Here is a 22,271-nt window from a genome sequence, read left to right on the forward strand (position 1 = left end):
AGCTAGTTATTAATATTAATAATAGAAAAGCAGCAAAGGGAAGGCTGGACATTATAAACATGGCCATCTGAGCATCTTCACCAGGAAGCTGCAACTGCACACTCCCCAGGGAATAATGGATTCATTCCCTACAGATCCCTGGGGGGAAGAGACTGGACGAAGGGGAAGATGGGTGCATGCACAGTGAGTCTAGGTGATGTAGGGAAGGTGCTTGTCTGTTATTCTAACATGGGAACAATGATAATTGGCCATAGGGATGGAGCCACTGCAAGCCTGTGAAAATATGGGAATACACAATCCTGAGACAAAGGAATTCTCTCTCTCTTGTTTCTCTGGCCTTGCTCCTGCTTCCTTGTACTCGCCCATGTTCCCTCCATAGCTATAAGCTATGTGGCCCATGGCCACGTGGACCCCACATGCAATGGGCGACAGCTGGGAACACAAGCTAAGCTAGCCTGATGCTGGACTAGACTGTGCAAATATGTAGAGAAAACTCTGGGCAATGGCTTTAACCCTAGCTCTGCTGAAGATGAAATGAGACTTTTTTCTTGGAGGGATGGAGGGAGATGTGACCTTGGAAACTCAGCGATTTAATTCCACAGAAATAAAACTTTTCACAACGCCTCATCCTCCCATGGGGCCTCTGGAAATTCTTATTCTAGCAACACCCCAAGAAGCCCAATTCTACCTGCAACCGGTGAGGGTGTGTAAGATACCCCACTGATAACAGTTACCCTTGTGTAATTTAAGAAATTGTACTTAACAAGCTGTAGAGAGAAAAAAAGTCCTTGAAAAATGAAGACGTGGGAAAATAATTGTTTTCCAATTTCTGAGACAATTTTAGGAGAAAAGTGGCAAACACCCTGTTTTAGTCAGTTTAGATTGCTATAACCAAAATACCATAGACTGGGTGACTTATACACAAGAGAAATTTATTTCTCACAGTTCTGGAAGCAAGATCAACACATGGGCAGATTCTTTGGTGAGAGCCTACTTCATGGTTCATGGATAACTGTCTTCACTGTGTCCTTACATGGCAGAAGGGAACTTTCTGGAGCCTTTTACAAGCGCACTAATCTTGCTCATGAGCACTCCACTCTCATCATCTACTCAATTCCCAAAGGCCCCACCCCCAAATACCATCATATTGGGATTAAGTTTTTAGCAAGTCAACTGGGAATGCACAGGCATTTAGTCTCTAGCACTCTCATATACAGTTTACCAATAAGGACAACACAGTCTACCTATGGATATCTTGGGAGGAGAGAGCAACTAGTGGTAGTAATGAGCCTGGAAGGATTTGGGACCACAAGGCTTAGGTTTGAATCTTCAGCTGCTACTTTGCAGTTGAAGGATACTAATAAATTTCTCTTTCACTCCCTTATCTGTAAACGGGGGGTAATACTAGCATCTACTTCATAGGATTGTTGTAAGGAATAAATAAAACAATGCACAGTGCCTGTGGAATACTGGGTACATACTCATTCAAATGGTGGCTATTATGACAAGCCACAGTGCAAAAAGCAATGTTCCTATAAGTTTAGCACACAGGGGAGGTCCCACTGGGCAAAAGTGCCTCTGGTCAAAGTTTCACCTTTCCTCATATACAGTCATGCCCTGCTTATGACAGGGACATGTTCTAAGAAGTATGTCTCACAGCAAAGAGTTGTGAATCATTGATTTTGCTTGCTCTACTTTTTCTTATACTCCTTACATCCCAGCAGTGGTATGTTCTATGCCAAGAATGTTCAGAGACAATATTGTAAAGTCTGACTTTGAGAAAAGCCAGTCCTACCTCCTAAGTTGTACTTCCTAAGTTGCTGGTTTGCAACCAGTGTGCTGGTTAAAACACCAATAGTGCTGGTAAATGGAAGAAAGGGGAATGTACTTGTTATATAGCTACACAAACATGCCTGATTGCCCGTGCCTTTGGAACACCCTGAGGGCAGATGATGAGGTAGATGAGGTCTCTGGCTCCCTTAGCCTCTCAGCACCCTTCTCCTTGTCAAGGGAAACTCTCTCCTTGAGGAGAGCTGATTGGGGCAGAGAAGGAAAAGTGACCTAAGCATGCATCCACACGGACCCAGGTGACTCTCAATTAACTTGCCCACTCTATTCATTTTCAAGAGCTGCTAAAACAAATTACCATAGCCTGGGTGGCTTAATACAATAGAGATTTATTCTCTCAATTCTGGAAGCTAGAAGTCTAAAATGAAGGTGTTGGCAGGGCCATGTTCTCTCTGAAGGCTGTGGGAAAGAATCTGTTCCAGGCCTTTCTTTTAGCTTCCGATGTTGCTCAGGATCCTAGGTGTTGCTGGGATTGTAGATACATCACTCTAATCTCTGTCTTTGTTGCCACAGGATGTTTTCCCAGTGTGTCTCTGTCTCTGTGTCTTCTCTTCTTGTAAGGACATCAGTCATATTGGATTAAGAACTACCCCACTCCAGTATGCCATTATCTTAACATGATTAGATGTTTGAAGATCTATTTCCAAATAAGGTTATATTCACAGGCACCAGGAGTTAGGACTTAAACTTATCTTTTTGGGAGATACAATTCAATCCACAGTACCTGCTCTGTACTTTTTCATTTAAAACATATATTTCTAATTTCTTTTTTTGTTACTCCTTACCAGAGGATATTTTAGGGAGGGAGAGAGACAGGGAGAGAGAAACATCAATTGGTTGCCTCCCACACAGGCACTGATTGGGGCCAGGGATCGAGCCTGCAACCGAGGTGCTGGAGTAGAACCCACGGCCCTTCAGTCCATGGACTCACGCTCTAACCACTGAGCAAAACCAGCTAGGGCTATTTCTAATTTCTTAATGAAGATACATTTAGTTTTTCTTTCTTATTTAGTTATTTTCTATTTAGTTATTTAGTTATTTTCTATTTAGCTACTCATTTTCTATTTAGTTATTTTCTTCTATCTCAAAACATGAATTTTTATATTTTGGAAATTTTTTTTTTTGCACTTTGAAAAAAATCTTCATTGAACCCCCCCCCCCCCAAATCTTTCCTCATAAGAATTTTCTTACCAATCAATAGTAGGAAAAAGCTAAACTCCTTATGGGAATATGAAGCATGTAGTAGACATGGCTATTGTGTATCGGTGTATAAACCATAGTCATTTGTCTGACATTAATTGTAGCTTAAAATTAAAGTGGTTTTCAAAACAAGTGATGAGTTTTCCCTCTCAGTTCATGGCTAAAATGAAGTTTTCATTGCTGGAATTTTACAAATAATTTACCTTTTTAAAGTAAGATTCTGAATATTTTTGAAAATTTACCTTAGCCAGAGAGGTGTCAGTTTTGGAAATGATGAGAGGCTTACCTCATGCCTCAGCTTCATGCCTCATGTCTCATGAAACAGCTTTTGGAATGTGAGGTATACTAACAGTCTAAACTGTAAGTCTTCTGGAGGTCTTTACTAATACATGGCCCCTGCCCCCATTCTAAAGTATTCTCCTTCATATTTTTCTCCTTATGCATATTTCTTATAAAAGAGATATCATGAATGTGTAATACACGATCATTTTAAAACATGATGTGTCAAACTTAGTTTCTAATCATATTGAGTATAGATTACAGCAGCTCACAATTCCAACTGCTATATCTGAATTCATACTAAGAACAAAAGTTCCACTTCTTAATCAAATTTTTTTTTTTTTTTTGAATTAGAACAGTATCTCCAACCCAGGATCTACAGTGTTTTCATAGATATCCTGAAACTTGTTGATTTGCACTAATTATCATTACTAAAACATAAACTTTGAAAGATTTGCTAGACTGAGAGTCATGAATAACAAATGGCTTTAGTTTTCACTCTTTAACATCTCAGACACCAAAGAATCTGCACTGTCGTGTCTCACCACTAAAACTGTGCTGCTGCTACCCTGTGAAAATACACTATATTAGTGCTTATCATGAAGTGCCACCAAAAATAAAAGAACAAATTGGAATGAGTGATGCTTTCCACTACAAATGCTCTTAATTTTATAAAAAAAAAAAAAGATTAACTGTACATAGTACAAATGGGTATTAGTTAAAGAAAAGAAATCTATTGCCTTTTAAGTAAGAATTCTTTGGCTCTCTCCCATAAGCTTTTCCCCTTTCCTTGTCTGGGGCAGGCAGAATTCTAAGATAGCTCCCAAGACTCCCCCCACCCACCTCAGCACCCCTCGTGTACACATCCTATGTAATCCCCTGTCCCTGAGTGTGGGCAAAACCTGTGACATAGTTACTTTATATGGCAGCAAGGAGGGGATCTTGACAATGTGTGAAAGATCTCAAGTCAGTGAATGTTGAATTAATCAAAAGGGAGATTATTCTGGGTGTATCTGACTTAATCAGAGGAAAGTCCTCCAAAAGGTACTTGGCTCTTCCTGAGGTAATAGAGAGGTGATTCCGTCTGCCCTGAGCTAGCACATTGCCATGTTGGTGAAAACTGCCAGTGAAGGGGGTGCCTCTGGGAATTGAGGGTCTCAGTCCTGCAGTTGCAAGGAACTGAATCTCTGCCAAAAATCTGAAGGAACTCGGAAGAGTTGTCCTGAGTCCCTCCTCTGTAGTCCAGTTGACATGTTGGTTGTAGTCTTGCGAGTTTCTGACTTAGAGGACTCAGTTGAACTATGCCTGGATTTTTGACACACGTAAACAGTGAGGTGGTAAATGTATATTTTTTAAGCCACTAAATTTGTTGTAAGCATCTGTGCAGCAGTAGAAAACTAGTATCTCTCCACAAACTGATTTTGGGCCACGTGTTTATAATAGTGAAACATAGTCTCCAGAATTAATTCAATCAGTAATTATTTAGTGTCTACTTTATAGGAGCAATATATATGAGAATGCCCATCTCCGTTCCCCCAAAATTGAGGCAAATCTGGAAACATAAGACAAACAGCTCTAACAGAAAATAGGCAAGTGCCATGAGCATGAGGCCTGTGGAAAAGTCCAAGGACAGGGAGAGTGATCACGAAGCAGGAAAAGCGTTTCAAATATGTGGGTATGTGGTCTCAGCAACACTGTATAGTCAAAGCGAATTAGTCCTTTGAATGTACCCGAAAGAGTTTCTAATGTTTACGCTACCAGTGGACTGTCCCCAACTTCGCCGTCCCAGGTTGACAAGTAACTTCTGCTGTCAAATGTAGGAGAGGTTTGTGCTAACACCAAGGCTGTGGATAGGCGGTGGCATTCGGAAGCAGCCAGGAAAGGGTTAGCTTTGCCGATGGTAATGACAACCTATTTCCCTTCCATCTCATTCTGTAACCAGCTGAACACTTATCCAATTTCCCTTCCTCCTGTTAGGTGTCTGAGCTATAATTCTGTTTGTACTCTCACGGGAGAGAACGGTTAACGCTCCCTGCTTTCGCGTTCTCGCTCCTTTCTCACCCAAGTCCTCACCTCACACCCTGTAAGCTGGCTTCTGATTCCAGCTCTCTAATGAAACACGGCTTTCCAAGGTCAATAAAGAGCTCTAAACCCACTGGCCTTTTCTCGGGCATAACATTCCATGATCTACTTGCAGCAGTTGCCATGCCTGGATGCTTATATCTCTAATTATTTCTTCTTATGGGTCCAAAAAAGAATAAAAAATTAGCTGGATCACACTCTGTTTCTTATATCCCATAAAGGCTTATTATGTTTTGCAGAATGAAGTGTGACCTGCTTAGCAAAGCATTAAATGTTCTCAAAAATGGGGTCACATGCTTTCTCTTCCAACCATATCATTCCATGTAACCTACAATCCAATCACACCAACCAAATTGTTCACCATGAAACTCTGGGGGCGGGGCATTCACAGTTCATGTTGAACAACTCCTGTTATTCAGTATGGAAGGCCTTTCCATTGTTTCTTTGCTTAGGCAAATCCGTCTCTGGTTCAAAGCATAATTCAAGGCTTCCTTTCTCTTAACTTCTTCTGTAATTCATTTCTGCCTCCTTTGTGGTTTGCTTACTTGTACCTGTCTTTAATACTTTATTTTATTTTGTCCTATACTAAAGTATGCTTTGTTTAACATCTTTGAGACATTTTACTCCCTATAAAATGGGATCATAAATATATATTCAACAGGGTTGTTATGATGAAAAATTGGTCAAATCAGAATTCAATATATAGTGCTAATCACGCAGAAAATATTCTTCTTCTGATGATGATGATGCTATCTGCTCCCCACCCCCAACCCCCCAGACTGAAATAAGGACAGGTTGTATACTTTAGTTATTTTTGTTTGTCCCAAACTTCAAGCAGTACATTTGACAATTTTTCCTGGAATCAAATTGGCTACTGTTTCTCAGAAACTCTTTTCACTTAACTTCTATGGCACTGCCCTTCTTTCCCCACCGTTCCCTGACAGCTCATTTATCTTTTCATCCATTTTTCTATTTGTTCATGAGTTATATTTTAAGAATTTAACATTGACACTTCCCCTCCCCCCCCATTCTTCTAATGACAACTATCCACTTTCACAGCCTACATTTATATGAGGTCAATTCCCATACCTCACATTCCAAAGTTGAACTTTCTTTGGCGTTCCCCATTCCCTACAAGGCATAACCCTGAAATGGTTACCCAGCTCCTCTGGAATTATTTTTCATTTTCTTTTTTCCTAGACACCCTCAGATCCACTTGAGTGCTTGTCAACTCTATGTTCACAGAATCTGTCACATCACAGAGTCTGTCACATCTGTGCCTTCCTTTCCACAGCAATTTAGGCTTTCATTATCTCTAGAGTTCCTTCAGTTACCTCCTTCAGGCTTTGTCCCTCACTCTTGGCTGTCCCCGTACAATCTGTCCTACCCACACACTGCTGCCAGACTGGTGTTCATAAAACAAAACTGTAATTATGTTACTTCCATGTTTAAATATTTTGAATGGTTCCTGGCTCCTCTTTAACTATTAAATAAAGTCTAAACTCCTTAGCTTGATATTGATGGCCCTCTCTAACCTAATTCCAAATTACATTTCCAGTCTCATCTTTGATGACTCCTCTATATATTTAAGTTTCAGTATGCATCACTGTCTTCAATTGTTATTGTTTCTCTGTATATCTTATCTCTCCTATTAGATTATAAGAATAACTTATTCTATTTTGGGTTCTACCACCAAGCCATTAATCCATGCCGTACATGTTTATTGACTGCCCACTCTTTGTAAAACATACAGTATGTGTCTATAGTTAGAAAGAATGGGTCAAACTTTGAGGCTCTCTTCTAAGACCTTAAAGTCTAGTAAGGAAAATAAGACATGAGCATCATAATACTATATGGTAGGAGATAAATATATTAGAAGAGTAATGTGGATATTCAAGAGTAACATTATAGAAGAGCTAGCATTTGAATTGAGCCTTAATCATTCAGGGAGGCTTGGATATGAAGCGATCGGTGTGTGTATGTGTGTGTGTGACATTTCAGATGAAGGAAAACCATGGACTAAAGTATGAAGGCAGGAAATAGATGTCTCTATGGGACACTGAACATTCACTTCAGAGAAGCAGAAATGAGGTAGGAAAGGTGGATTGGGGCTAGACTACAGAGGTCTTGTATGACAAATAAAGTTCAACAGCCGGCTAAGGGGGAGTACTGAAGGTTTTTGAGCTAGGGACTTGCATGTTCAGAGCTGGGTTCCAGGAAGAATCATCTGAAAGATTTATGTACACTGAATTGGCCAACAGTGGAAAATGGTTGTGGGAAGGTCTCTTAGAAGGCTCTCATAATTGTAAAATGGATGAGAGCCCAAGCAGAGCCGTGGCAGTGGGAATGAAAAGGAGAGAGAGGACCAGGAGTGAGGTGATAGTACTTGTTAACTAGTTGGACAATGGGGACAACAATTGGGAAGAATCCAAGATTATGCTAAGGAATTGAGCTTCAGGGTAGAGGGTGCCTTATACATATAGGTCCAAGTGTCTATAGCTGAATGGCCAAACCAAGTAATCCAGATAGAAGCAAATGTGCATAAGCTCCCATGGAAGATAAATGGAGCAGAACAGACTTTAGGGAACTGTCTATGTATTTCCTAAAACTGAAGACTGGTGGAAACATGGCAGTGCTCAACTAAAGATTATTAAACTCAAGCCCTTATGAAAGTAACTGGGCTTCCTCATTAGTGGCGTTGCTGTTACATCTAAAGACCACTTATTGCAAAACAGCAAAACAGATTCCTACTGATGAGGGCCTGGAAGGTAGCCAGGCAAATTACATTAGAGCCACATTAGCAGTTATGGAAAAGAAAGGTGCCTGGATGACAGCAGCTGTGGGAAGGTAAGGGGACATGGAACAGTTCCAATCAGTGTGGGCAGAAGGTGGCTGGCCAGGCCATGTTGAAGCACCAATTCAACTGACAGTCACAACAACAGTAGCTGAATGGCTAACCTGTGGTGCTTTGTTTGGCTGATAAGGTAAAACAGAGAAATTCATAAATGTTTCCTATAAACAGCTGCTCACTAAAGAAAACCTCAGACACTGGCAGGTATGGCTCAGTTGGAGCACTGTCTCATGTACCAAAAGGGGGCTGGTAAAATCCCCTGTTGGGGTGCGTACCGGAGGCAACCCACCAATGTTCCCTCTTACAATGATCTCTCTCTCTCTCTCTCCCTCTCCCCTATCCTTCTTCCCCTCTCTCTGAAATCAATTAGCGTTTTCTTTGGTGAGGATTAAAAGAAAAAAGACAAAGAAATCCTCACAAAAGTGCCCACTGGGAAAAGCTGCTGTAACACATCCACGTACCTTTGAGCTCTCTCGGTGACAGCGCAGGAAATGGGGCTGTGTTATATAGCACTTGCCAAAAAAAAAAAGTTCATTTTGTTTCCTGAGTATTCTACTACAATACATGATTTTTAAAGTGGAAAGGTGAAACTGGTGCTAAGTCCCAGCTCTCCACTTGAATACAAATGCTTGTGGGGAGAACTGTTTACCCTGAGGACCAATTTGGTGGCTGTTTGCATCTCAGTGCTGAACCAGACAGCCAAAGACAGTAAGACAAACAAGGACAATTTTTATTCAGCACAGGCAATGAGGAAAGAAACAGAAGAGAAAACGACAAAGTTAAAGAAAGGTCGGGGAAATGGAGAGAGAGGTAATAGGAGAGGGAGAAAGGAAAAGGTTGGTGTGAAATCCTGAGAGGCTGAGGGAAAGCAGTGGCTGTGGAAGGTGCCCACCCAAGCCCAGTGTGGTCTTGACATTTGCCTTTGATGATCGGTATCACCCATTTCCAGGAAGACCCTTTCGGAAGCCCTTCCTTTTTTTTATTGAGATATAACTGACACATAACTACAGGGGTGGGCAGAAGTAGGTTTACTGTTGTGTGTATGGAAAACAATACAATAATTAATAATAATACAAAAATAAACAGTTTCATATACTCACAACTGCACACCCACTTTTGCCCACCCTGTGTATTAGTTTCAGGTATATAATGATTTGATATTTGTGTAGATAGCAAAATGATCATCACAATGAGGTCAGTTAACATCCATCACCACACTTAGTTACAATATATTTTTTTCTTGTTATGAGATCTTTAAGATCTACTCTCTTAGCAACTTTCACACATGCAATACAGTATTAATGACAGTCCCCATGCTGTACCTTAGATCCCTCAGACTTAGGTATTTTATAGCTGAGAGTTTGTACCTATGACCCCCTTCGCCCATTTAACCCACCTCCCCCACCCCATGCAGCTGGCAACCACCAATCTATTCTCTGTATCTATGAGTGGAAGCCTTTTCTTGGTAAGATCCAATTATTAGGATCTTTTGAGCAAAAGCAGAATAATAATTCTGCTTATCATGAGCCAAATTTTGTACTGGGGCTGGAAACACAGAGGGGAAAAGACAGTGTTCTGTTCTCATGTAGACTGGTTGGTATTAAGAGAAAACACAGCAGATAAGTAAAATAAACAGTAAAAATTATAAAAATGTGTAAAGTACAGACTTACTACAGAGTGGCAATTGTTAATAGATTAGGGAGTTGGTTGTATGAGGACAGGAAGACCTTTATAACAGATGAGAGTTCTGCCCCAGCCAGGTGGCTCAGTTGGCTGGAGTATTGTCCTGTACACCAAAAAGGTGGTGTGGGTTCTATCCCTGGGCATGTACAAAAGGCAACCGATCCATGTTTCTCTCTCACATCGATGTTCCCCTCTCTCTCTAATCAATAAACATATCCCCCGGTGAGGATTTAAAGAAATGAAAAAAGATGAGAGTTCGAAAGAGTAACTAGAGATAGTCCAACTAGACAAGCAGTGGCAAGCAAGAAATTACAGGCAGAGGAGAGAGCTTGTACAAGACCTGGGAGCATGGAACACTTGGAATAATAAATTCAGTAACTTCTAGAGTTTCTGTCCTGCTGAAGCAGACCGTGGGAGGGCACAGCTGCAGGTGAGGCTGAAACTTACGCAAGAACCATGCCAAATAATCTCATAAAAAGCCGTTGGTGTCTTGCAAAGACATTTAACTTAGAGTTTCTTCTGGAAGAAAAATTCTGAGTTTGTAATGCTATTGAGGCCCAGAATCAAGTCAAAGTTATGTGCTTTGGTTTAGTTCCTAAGCATACACAGCCTAGCACATAGTAGGTGTTATATATACATAAGTTGGAAGCTTGAACTTTGAATATGGCCAACATTATATTCCAGACATTGTTTTAAGCACTTTATGTATATTAATGCTTTACTGCTTATACCTTTCCAGAGGTCAAGTTCTATTATGACCCTTGTTTTACAGAGAGAGTAGATGATTTGCCCAAGGTCATACAGTATTGATGGCCTGAGTGATTAACAGAGCATTCTGGACAGAGTACAGGGCTACTGAAGTGTACGAAGAATTTAGGGAGCAATAGTTACATGGTGATAGCAGTAATGTTTTAAATCCACTGGAATAGTTTACTGATTTTAAAGAATCTTATCCAAGTCCTTATGAAAAAGAAATTATTACAATAGAATTTTACTTTCAAGGTGTTGAACAATATAACTCAGTTAATTAAGGTTTATTACCCTGAGATCTTGGATCTTTTCTAAGTTTCTGTGGACAGGTACACACTAGTTTCAGTAAATGGCATATTTAACAGTCAAATATATTTCTATTATTTGTAGTACCATTGCCCCCTTTTCTGTTTTAACTTGTATGTGTAAAAAGCTTGAAAGAGAAAAGGGAAAGGGCTCAGTGGTTTCGAAATTCCTCCAGGACAGCAGTGTCAATGAAAGTGGTGCTTGGTTGAAGAAACCTTTAAATGGGCCAATAGCTTCTTAATCTTTATTTCCAAGTTATATAAATTTGCTTAAAAGGCAGACTGAAGGGCGTGAGGATTCAGAAGGTATCAAGTTCAATCCCTTTGTTGTAACATTCTCATAAATGAAAGTCAAAATGAAGAAAAATAAAGCTGAGTGCTAAAAATATAATAGTACATCACGTATTTTCCTTTTGGTTTCCGCTTCTAAGTTCTTTATTCTGTTGAACAGGCTGACACAAACCTGACAGGTCAGCAATGCAATCAAAGACCTATGCAGTCATTAGAGTGAGGGGAAAACAGCAGCCTCTCAGCTCCTTTCATTCTGTTTTCTTTATGGATTTGCATTTGTAGTCAGGCTTCCTTTAGTGAAAATATAGCTTGTATTTTGACCTGCAACTGCTATGTAGTGAGGAATAGAGGCTTAAAATTATTTTAAAATATATTTGTGTGTCTCTATAGTATTTCACAAGGTAATTCCTGAACTATTTTTTAATATATGTCTAAAATATGGTTCACTTCTTTATTTCTCTCAGGTGTGTTTGCTTAATATCTTTGAAATGCTAATGGAATGTAGCTAAATAAGGTTTAGAAACTTCCCTGAGATCATAATTCACTTGTTGACTTTATGTGCTTACCATTACTCTGTATTACCAATGCTTTAGATGTTTATAAAGTCTCTCAACACTAGTTCATTTTATAGGCATAAATTTCTTGAGGGAATTTTCTGCATAGTAGGGTTCCAAGAGGAAAACAAAACTCAAGGACACATTTATACAACCTTCTTGAAATCCAACATCAGTAGCATGTACTTTTCACTAGGTTTTCACATTGAATGTAGGATGTTGATAGGGTCATAGTGCACACTTGTTCTTTAAAATTAGTATTATCCATAATGACCCAGTTTACAACAAATATGTTATATGATTCCTTTAATTCTCTGAGTATATATAATAGGTAGTATAATATACCTACATATATCAATTTTACACACCAATAAAATGTGCTAACTGTAATATAAAGGAAATAAGTAATTTATAATGAAATTATTTGTATTTCAGTATAGAAATACTAGTAGTAAGACAACAAAGTCATCAAATGCTTGCAACTGCTAAAAGGGATATTTGGATTTAGAGAACTAAGACAATCAGAAGATTTTCAAAAAGGAAGGAGAAAAGGAAAGATCAGGTGTTAAATAAACATTACAATCAAAGCTAGAATATTCAGTTTATATTAGAGCCATGCAAGAATATTTTGTGTTTATATGATAAATAGTTTTAGGTTCAGATAATTAACCAACTTTCCTTCTATATGCATGTTCTATGGAGATTTTGAAATTCATGGAGAGTGAGGGACAATTTTTCATAGTGTGAAACTGTCTTACATGTTTCAAGATGTGTAGGTGCCCGGGTTGTGTTTTCTATGTCCCCAGTGCTCTTATTTTTACACACTAAAAATGACCCAATGAAAACTCACAACATACTGTAGGGGGCAGTGTCAACTCTATTAAGAACCAAACTGACTTTCTGTCATAGGATTAAATTTTAAATAGTAACTCTTAACACAAACACACATGCACAGAGTACTCACACACACACACACACATATACATATTTTCTATATTTTAAATCAGAATTAAACTTGAAAAAGAAGGTAATAAACTAAACTAAAATATGTTTATTGAACGTAAGCATGAATCACTCCATTGTGCTATGATGAATTGCACCCTTATCTCTGAGTGTCTTTATCCTGAATAGTTTCCTTCAGCATTGCATTGATGAAGTCAATCAATACTGCAAAGCACTTGCTCTGAAAATAACACTTATCAGTATTGCAACTTTTTTCTTAAAGATATTTCAACTTAGTAGAGGTTAACAATGAATAATGTCACGTAACATTTCAGCCAATGCTTTTCTGAAGTGAGAAGAATTGAGTCATGTACAGAGTTCATTTATATGATGGAACAAAATGCAACTTAGGTAGTAATGGGTTATTCACATGCCAATCTAACAGAATGAGTGCAACAAAAAAGCAGAAAAATAAAGTGAATAAATAAGTACTTGTCTTTAAAGCCAGGTAATGCAATGACAAACTCTGAATTAGTATTAAACTTGTGTTCTGGGTATGCAGTCATTTAAAACAAATATCAAAAGATGAATATCAAATATTAACCAATACTCTGAACAGACACATAGAACTCGAATAGTTTCAAGTCATGTGTGAGAGGAATGGTGAAAGCCATTTGCAGCCTCTGGGATATTCTGTTAAGGCATAATCAGAAAACTGCAAAATGTTTCCTGACATACCCCTGTACCTACAACCTGAACCATGTGTAAGTTCCTTGGACAAGTCACTTACCTTACTGAGCCTCAGCCTTATGTGTAAAATGGGGATAACAATTGTTCTCATCTAATAGAGTTTTCACAAGGCATAATTGAGGTTGATTTTACAGAGTGCACAGTGCATACTTCCAAGCTGAATGCTTAAACATTGGCCATCATCACAACAATTGTTATTTACATGCTACAGATTACTGTGTGTTCCTAAGGGTATTTTCATGTGTTTCTTGATATAACAAAGACTTTATGTTCATTCTGCAGCCACATGAGGGAAAGCAAAGTTACTGGACCACATGTTTCCTCATTAACGAATATTGCTTGTGACATATTTAACCAACTATATTACAACTGGTTGTTGAGTTTCATTGGCGGTTGCTGTGAGAGAGAACACTGATAGACCTACTACTTCTTCAGGCTGCTGCTTTCAAATTGTGTTCCATACAGTCACGTGTCTTTAGAGCTGCAGATGGGAGTAGCTTGGAAGAGTGAGTGAGAAAGACACTTTTAACTCACCACAGCAGCTCTGTTTTGTTTTAGATAGAGTTGTTTTTTTTTTCATTTGAACAAAATTTTTGGCTAAAAAGGTTTTAAGACTATTGCTTTGTAGATCAGTTTCTCCAAGCATGGGACAAGAAATACAGTGTTTGGTATAATGTTAGTATTTATAACATGGTAATATCTGTACAGTTGTTTCTAGCATGGTGTTAGACACTTTCAAATAAGAAGGGTGCAAATATGTATAAGAAAATTTTCCTGCCTCGGAGGTATTTATATTTCAGTGAGAAAGGCAAGCAAAACAAGATAAAACAAACCAAAAACAGATAACCAAGAGATTTAATGAAGAGCTTTGAGGAAGACTTAAATAATTCTTCTTTGGGAAATGATGGAACTTCTCACCCCAGTGAACATTTGAACTGGTTCGAGTCCAGGAAGAGAGACAAGCATGAGAGAAGACACACGTGTGAAAGTGCTGGCTGGTTTTGAGAGTTTTTTCAGGAGGAGAATTAACAGGATTTAAATAGTGCAGGTATAGAAATGGAGATTAAATATATGAGAAAAGACAAGGGTAATGGTGAGAGCTCTTATTTGAATGGCGAGGTGTGAATGAGAGCTCCCAGGGGGAGCATGGAGAAATATTCAAAGGGGAACCTTGGAAATAGGGACCCCTACCACTTACGGGAAGGAAAAGCAGTCAGAGGAGGTCCAGTTAATAAAAGAGAATAGGAGGAAAGGAAGGAAGAGAAGGCAATGAGAGCAGAATCCTGGAAATCAAGAGTTTCCAGGTGATGGCGGCTGACAGTGATCACAATGCAGGAACACCTGAAGGAAGGAAGGAAGGTCGAGAATCACCCCCACAGCTGTGCATCAGGAAGCACCTGGGACGCAGTTCAGACAATTTTAACAGAGCTTGAAGGGTGGGAGTCAGGAGGAAGGAGCCGAGTTGTTAATGGGAGCTGAAGAAACAGATGTCAGGTGCTAGGTCATGTTTTTCAAGCAGTTGGGTATAGAAATGAAGGAAGGAGAGAGAATGGCAGTTGACAGAAGAGGTGAGGTAAGAAGCAAAGTTTAGAGACTGAAAGAGGAAAATGGACATTTCTTAAGCACTTAGTGTGTATGGAAGGTCACTAGGCCCTTCAGGTATGTGAGCCTTGAGCATGTGTATGAGGAAGACAGTGAAATTATAGGAGTTGGTTTTTTTTTGTTTTTTTTTTAAAGGGAAATTAGAGGAGATGATGGGAAGAGGAAACACCAAGAGGGGATTCATCTTTCTGAGAACAGGAGTGTTGGAGTGGGTTTAGAGAAGGCGATGCTTAAATATTGGGCGGTAAGTTTCCAGAATTTTCTCAATTTGGGTGTCTGTCTGACATGAATAGAGGGCTTTTATAAAACAGAAATAGGCTTGTTAGAAATGGCAGCTTGAGTTTAAGAATAGCTAACATTTATAAAGTGCTCACTTTGTGCCAGACACTCTGCTAAGCACTTTATATGCACTGATATCTTAACACAACAAGCCTATGATGGAGACACTTTTGTCCCTGTTTTATGCAGGAGGAAACTAATAACAGAAAGATGAAGCAACATTCTTGAGGTCACAAGGCTAGTATATGGTGGAGCTAAGATTTGAACCCATGCAGTCTGTGACTAGAGTTTGTGGTTTTAATCCCTGTGCTAAACTGTCTATCCAATAGCATTTCTGTATGAATTACATAAGTACCCCTAGTCCACTTGCTCTTATTCTGGGCTAAGAGTCAGGATGCGGCCATCTGGTTTACTGCGACACTTAAGGAAAGGTGCACTCTACTTTAGAGGCTCATGAATATCAAAACCTCAATCACAGCTATTCGGATGACATGAGTTCATGTTTTACAAACCAACCACAGCCCTAGTCATATTAAAATCAAAGTTGCAAAATAAAGAAACATTCTGAGAAACCTTGTCTGCTTCATTTAGATAACAGTGTGCAGAAAGAATTGAAAGATAAAAATGCTCCGCGTTTATTTCCTTTTCTTTTTTTAAATTTTAAGCCCCATGGTGTTATGGATGATATCATCAGGCAATTTGGTTTGAATATGTTCCATGCTGGACTGTGCAGATTACCCAACTAATGACATGCACATGCCTTGCCATTGTGATACCGCTCTTCTCACAAGTGGGAATTTCAAGTGACAGACTAAAGCTGTTTGCTATCAATTTTGCAAAAAAACACATCTGCCAGATAGACAAGATTTAGTTCAGAGGCGGAAATCGATTAATATTCTAATTTGTTGCCTGTCATTAGAGTCACACTGTATTATGCCAAGTCAAAAGTGATAACCTTTATATAACATGTGCTCCTAAAGGAATTTGATTTTGGGGATATATTTTATTTTTGTTTAGTGTTGTTCCCTGTGTATAAATCCCATTAGAAATTTCAATTACACCGTCAGTAAAAATTGTAATGGATTAAAATGAGAGTGTGAAATATGCAGTTACATATTTTTAATAAGAAGACTGCATGGTTGTATTTATGATACAGTTTTTCTAACACTTATTTACCATACCATTTAAAAATTTTAGGTATTTCATTTGCTGTTTCCTAGTAAATCAAGTTAGAAAACTAGCAACATAATATCTCCATAGGTGTTACCCTGAGCCTCTGACAGTCTATTATTTTACGTTGCTGGTCAAAGCAAATCTCCATGGAGAAGACTAATTACCTGGTTTGATTTCGAGTGACCACAAAAGGTACAAGGGAATGGGACAATGGCTTGGAAAAGAATGAAATAAGGTTAGCCAAGGGAAAGGAAAAAAAAAGATTTTCATAGATATTTTTTTTCCAGCTGATAGTTTTCCTACTGATGAACAGGGAGGAAAATATAAAGTAATTCTTGGCTCTAAGTGGGGAAGTCTATATAAATATGGAAACAGTGTGATGACATAGTCAAGCATGGTGATGATGTTTTTCTTTGTATTATAAATTAAAGATTTATAATATGCTTTAAATTTTTAGCATCTTAAGGCCTCAAAGTCTGAGAGGAGTGGTTCAGGATATAAGTTAAACTGAAATTCATTCATTCAACAAATAGATACTGAGTGCCTCATATATGGCAGACAACACCAGGGATACAACTGTGCATAGAACAGGCTCAACTTTTTGTCCTCATAGAGTTTACATTATTTTAGAGGAAGCCAAAATGATTTAAAAACAAATAATAAAATACAAAGCATTGCAAGTGGTGCTAAGTAATATGGTGAGAAGAAGAAGAAGAAGAAAAAAACAAAAAAAACAAGGGGAAGGACAGGAAGTGCTGGCAAAGACAAGGTGTGATAAATAGGTGATAATTTTAAATAGCATGGTTGAGGACTTTCTAACTAAGAAGATGTTGTTTGCGCAAAGGCCTGAGGGAGAAGAGAGAATGGGTTATGTCAATAATGGGGAACATTCAATCCCAGAGTTGTTGACATTGCCATGCCTCCCATATTGTTTCCTCTTTCCGAGAAGGAGATGGTATTGAAGACAAGGCAGACTATGTATTTGATTTGGTTGTTCATTGCTTTCTTTGCTTCCCTACAACACATTTTTTTTTAAAACAAACATTTTGATAAAATATTTAAGTGAGAATTTGCCTCCATGATATGTGTATTTGGTTTCTGCCATGTGGTTATGAGCTCAAAGTTATACATATCTGAATCAGTCCATTAGCTCAGCAGCAGAGCAAAGAAGAGAACTGGGAGCCTGCGTTTCTTATTGTAGGGCTCTATCTACTGGACCATCTCCATCCCACTGGGTTAGGGATCTTCTTACTGAGAATGGTAATTACTGACAACTGTGCTGTCTCTCAGACGAGCTTGAATTTGTTAAAAGAGGACAGATGGGTCAACAAATGGTTAATTACTTGAGGGATAAGTTGATTCCTTGTATTTTTTTTTTTTAATTTAGTTTCTCAATGTCCTTATAGAATAATTTTCTTACAAATTTTATACATTTCTCATCTGGATTATTGCAACAGCCTGCTTTGTATTCTGCCCTTGCCCCTCTAAGCATATTTTTGACACAATAGCAAGAATGATGTTTAAGAAAAACCTAAGTCAGATCCTGGGACACCTCTGCTCAAAACCATACAAAAACATTTTATTTCACTCAGAGTAAAATCCAAGTTCCTTAGAATAATTAGAAGGACCCATATGATGTGGCCTCTGCTGCAATCCTGATTCATCTATTGCCCCTCTCCACCTTGTACTTAAGGCACACAGAGCTCCTTGCTGTTCCAAGAAGATTCTTGCTTAAGGGCCTTTGTCTGTATTTCCCAGGTTATTATAACTTTCTCCCCCAGTTCCTCCAGGTTTCCTTATAAACCAGCTCTCATCATCCTAAATAATAACCTTTTCCTCTCTATTCCCTTTCTGATCCCACTTCCTCTTCTTTAGTTTTCCTACATCATTTATTACTAAACGATGCATTTTATATATTTGCCTGTTTATCAATTTATGACTTTTGCCCCCCACTAAAATAAAAGATTTGTGAGGGCCAAAACCTGTTTTCCCAGCACCTAGAAAAGTGTTTAGTATATAATGTTCAAATCTGAAGACAAGATAAGCCTGAAGAAAAAAAATAGTTTAAAATTTAAATTAAAAGCCACTGATTTCATTTAGTGTTATAGAAATAAATGGGTACAAATTATTTATTTCCTAATGACAAAGAAAAAATTAAAAGTGTGCAAAAGATTTTTAAATATTAACAAATGAATAAAAGGAAATCAAACTTGCAGCTGGGCAAGTGCATTTTAGCTACTGCTTAGAAATAATCTTTACAGTGGAATAATTTCAGAAGTACAAATCCTGAACATTAGCACAACTCCTAAACTTTAATATTCTTGAAAGAAACAGATTTTTAAAGAAGATAAAAAGAACCCCACTTACATTAAATACAAGGTACAGATGTTTTTGAATACTCCTGTTCCAATAATAAAAAGTCAAATGTATGTTTATAGTATGTTACAGGAGTTCTGCTTTCTATCCAACGAATAAGATGATTTTCAACCATTTGTTTTTATTGCCGGAACAATATGTACTACTCACGTGGAATTTTATGTAACTCATTCATGAACTTTTCCTTCAGCTTAGAAAAGGCATCTTCCTTTCCTTCTCCAGGACTGGCTGGCTCTGTGGCATTATTTGGTATAACAGTCGCAACGTTGGTGACAGGCGGGGCTGCCAGGGCCTCATGATGACTCTCGCTCACCATTTTAGGTTCAGATGAAACTGTGAGGGGGGGAAGCACAAAAAGAATAATTCACAATGGCTTAACTGATCCCACATCAAAGCTACACCAGAGATGCAAAAACATCAGAGGGTGCCCTGCTCACTGGGTAAATGGTCTGTCATTAGCATATTACTTTATGTTGGTTCATGAAATATTTATGGACCACAGAGGAGATTCTCTCCCAGAAGGTAAGACCAGACATAGTTACTGAGAGCATTCTATCCCAACAATACTATATAAACCCTATTAGTTATTTATATAGCCAATTGTTTGCTGCGTAGATATAACTTTTAACCCATATCTCACTGAAAGGTGTATGAAACAATTGCTGACAGTGTACATGCTCTATACTCAAAACAGTTTGTATTTTCTAAAAGGAAAAGAGGTCACATATTTACACTGGAAATGCTGATAAATGACAGCATACATTCAAATTGTTAGTAAACTTTAAAATAGTTTTAAGGAATACTATTATAACATTGATACTCTAAGATGTCATGAACGTTATACTGAAATTAATTCTTGAATCTCATTTATTGATGGTATATTTTCCTCCCAGTCTTTCTTTCTTTTCTACATTTACTGCAAACAATACTCTGTTTAATAATTTACTTGTCTTGCTGGGTGAATTTTTGAAGCCACTGTCCATGTGGCATGACTGACTATATCTACCACGGCCCTGATGATGAAACATGACTTGTCTGTCTAATTATTTCAGTTTATTTAGTTTGAATAAATTATTGAGTTATTTTATTAAGTTAATTCATTCAATTATTTTACACATTTTTTTATCTCCAGATATTAAAAAATTAATCCTTAAGGTAGCCAATGGAAAAAAAAAAAAAGCTTTGAATACGGAAGACTTCAGATCAGTTCTTGTCGTCTTCACTAGCTAAATGAATTTTAACAGGACACTTGACCTCAATTAATTTGCCTTTTGAAATACGAAGAAGAGAAACCTGCCCTGCCTAGGTTTTTCTTAGTACACATAAGTATAAACAGTGGTGCCTCAGTTTTCAAATGTCTCAGTTGAAGAACATTTCGGTTTACGAGCGCCGGAAACCTGGACGTCAATGCTTCGGTTTTCGAACGCGCCTCGGAAGTCGAACACGTCCCATGGCTTCCACTGAGGCCCAGCTGTTGGCTGCTGAGCCCTCAGTTTTCGAACGTTTCAGAGCTCGAACGGTCTCCCGGGTCGGAGTACATTCGAAAACCGAGGGACCACCGTAATAATATATACACGTATATATTTATATTCCTAAATATTAGAAAGTTTTTCTAAAGGGGTCAAATTGAAGTCCTATTCTCCAATCTAAACATATTCTGGACTTTAATAATTTGACTGTGTGATTTAAAATTTCAGGCTGTGCTGGTGAGAGAGTGAACGTAACTTTGGGCAGAAATAGGCAAATACAAACAGGCCTGGGCATGAGGAACTTCACAGTCTCAGCAGGAAAGTTTGTGGAATCATAACACTCTTTGTTGATTTGCAAGTAAATGGAGATAACCAGCAAACATAAAGGATTTTTTTTATAGAATCCAAAGCTTTTGTGAATTAATTATGTATACTTATGTATTTAGTGAAAGTACAATTGAAAGAAGAAGAATCTCAAATGTGTGGGGTTATTACTAAAATATGAAACAAAATTCAGAGAGTTTAGATCTCCCAGAAGGAGATGATGGCTGAGGCTAATACAGTGTTGATAATAAACACTGCCTTTATAATTATTCAAAGTGTGTGTATACATTTCATTTTCAAAATTGAGCTGTCAGCTGTTAAAGTGTGCATACATTCTTTTCAGGACAGCCTATATTGATCATTCAGTCAGTCAATAGATTACTCCCTTCCTCCCTCCCTAAAAGCACTTGGCAGCCCAGAATTTTCCAGAATGTGAAAAAAATTTATTTTTTCAGCTCAAGGTCATTGTCCAGAAGCTTTTCCTGATTTTTCTGATTCTGTTTATCTTAGGTTCTTGTCTCCCTGCAAAAAATATGGAGTACTGCTTGTACTTTTGGCATAACTTATGTGAAACTATTGGTATTTATGATACCTAAACTTTTATATTTCATGTGAGTCAGCAAAACTAAAATCACACACACCAACCCGTATGTATGTATGAAATACTAGTATGTATGTATTAAAAAATAAATTTGTTTTTCTCTTGTAAGAATCACCAGATATGATTGGCATTATTACTGAATTTCACAGGATAGTTGAGGATATTTGAGGAATTATGGTTTACTGTGGGATTTAAAGGAAATGATGTGTTAGATACAAATAGCTAAATACAACAGTGTCATCATTAAATTAAAGGCATATTGTCTGTGTTTCAGCTTAATGCTCTGGAAGTGGGTTATTGTTGCTGGTCACCCAGACTGATACTCACTTGCTGCTTCCAAGTGATCGCATAATTGTTTATAGTTCTGTGCATGCAGATGTTTGGGTCCTTTTTCACCTGGGTTGGGTAAATATTTCTATATGACCCCAGCCTATTATGAAATATAAAACACTTCTTCTACATATAAGTTGAATGATCTAAAATACTATAGGACAAATAAGACTTGTTAAATAGAGTCAACATTTAGTAAATGCACTGAACTTGACTCAATTTTTTTTTTTTTAAATGAAGAAAAGAATGTTTCTATAACTTCCAAAAACAATCTTTTCGAACATAATGTATGCTTGGAAGATGTTTCATCAAAAAAGATAAAAGTTATAAACTTTCAATTTTTACTAGCTAATGGTATTATCCCTATCATTTATTATTTTTTTAAAAATCAAGAAAAGATTGAAAGAACTATAGACATGCTCCTTTTACTTAATTTATACCACTGTGAAATTTTTAAAAAACTTTTATAAAATAGAAAGATGTAACTAATGATCTAATATACTGACAAAGACTGATTGCTTAATATTTTATTTTTATTCCTTCACAATTGAAAAATAATGTTTTTCAATAGCAAAACTAAGA

At 37.8% G+C, this 22,271-nt stretch overlaps 1 protein-coding gene across 4 annotated transcripts in view; it reads right to left on the minus strand.

The window, feature by feature from the left end:
- Positions 1 to 22,271, minus strand: part of SYT1 (synaptotagmin 1) — a 493,749-nt gene that overhangs the window by 163,558 nt on the left and 307,920 nt on the right. For all 4 annotated transcript variants that reach the window (XM_081128361.1, XM_081128358.1, XM_081128359.1 and 1 more), the window contains one exon: positions 19,116 to 19,298. In XM_081128361.1, coding sequence (XP_080984487.1) covers positions 19,116 to 19,281 — 166 coding nt within the window. In that variant the 5' untranslated portion in view covers positions 19,282 to 19,298. The remainder of the gene's footprint in view (positions 1 to 19,115; positions 19,299 to 22,271) is intronic.

Source organism: Miniopterus schreibersii (assembly GCF_964146895.1).
Source record: "Miniopterus schreibersii genome assembly, chromosome: 2".
NCBI lineage: Eukaryota > Metazoa > Chordata > Mammalia > Chiroptera > Miniopteridae > Miniopterus > Miniopterus schreibersii.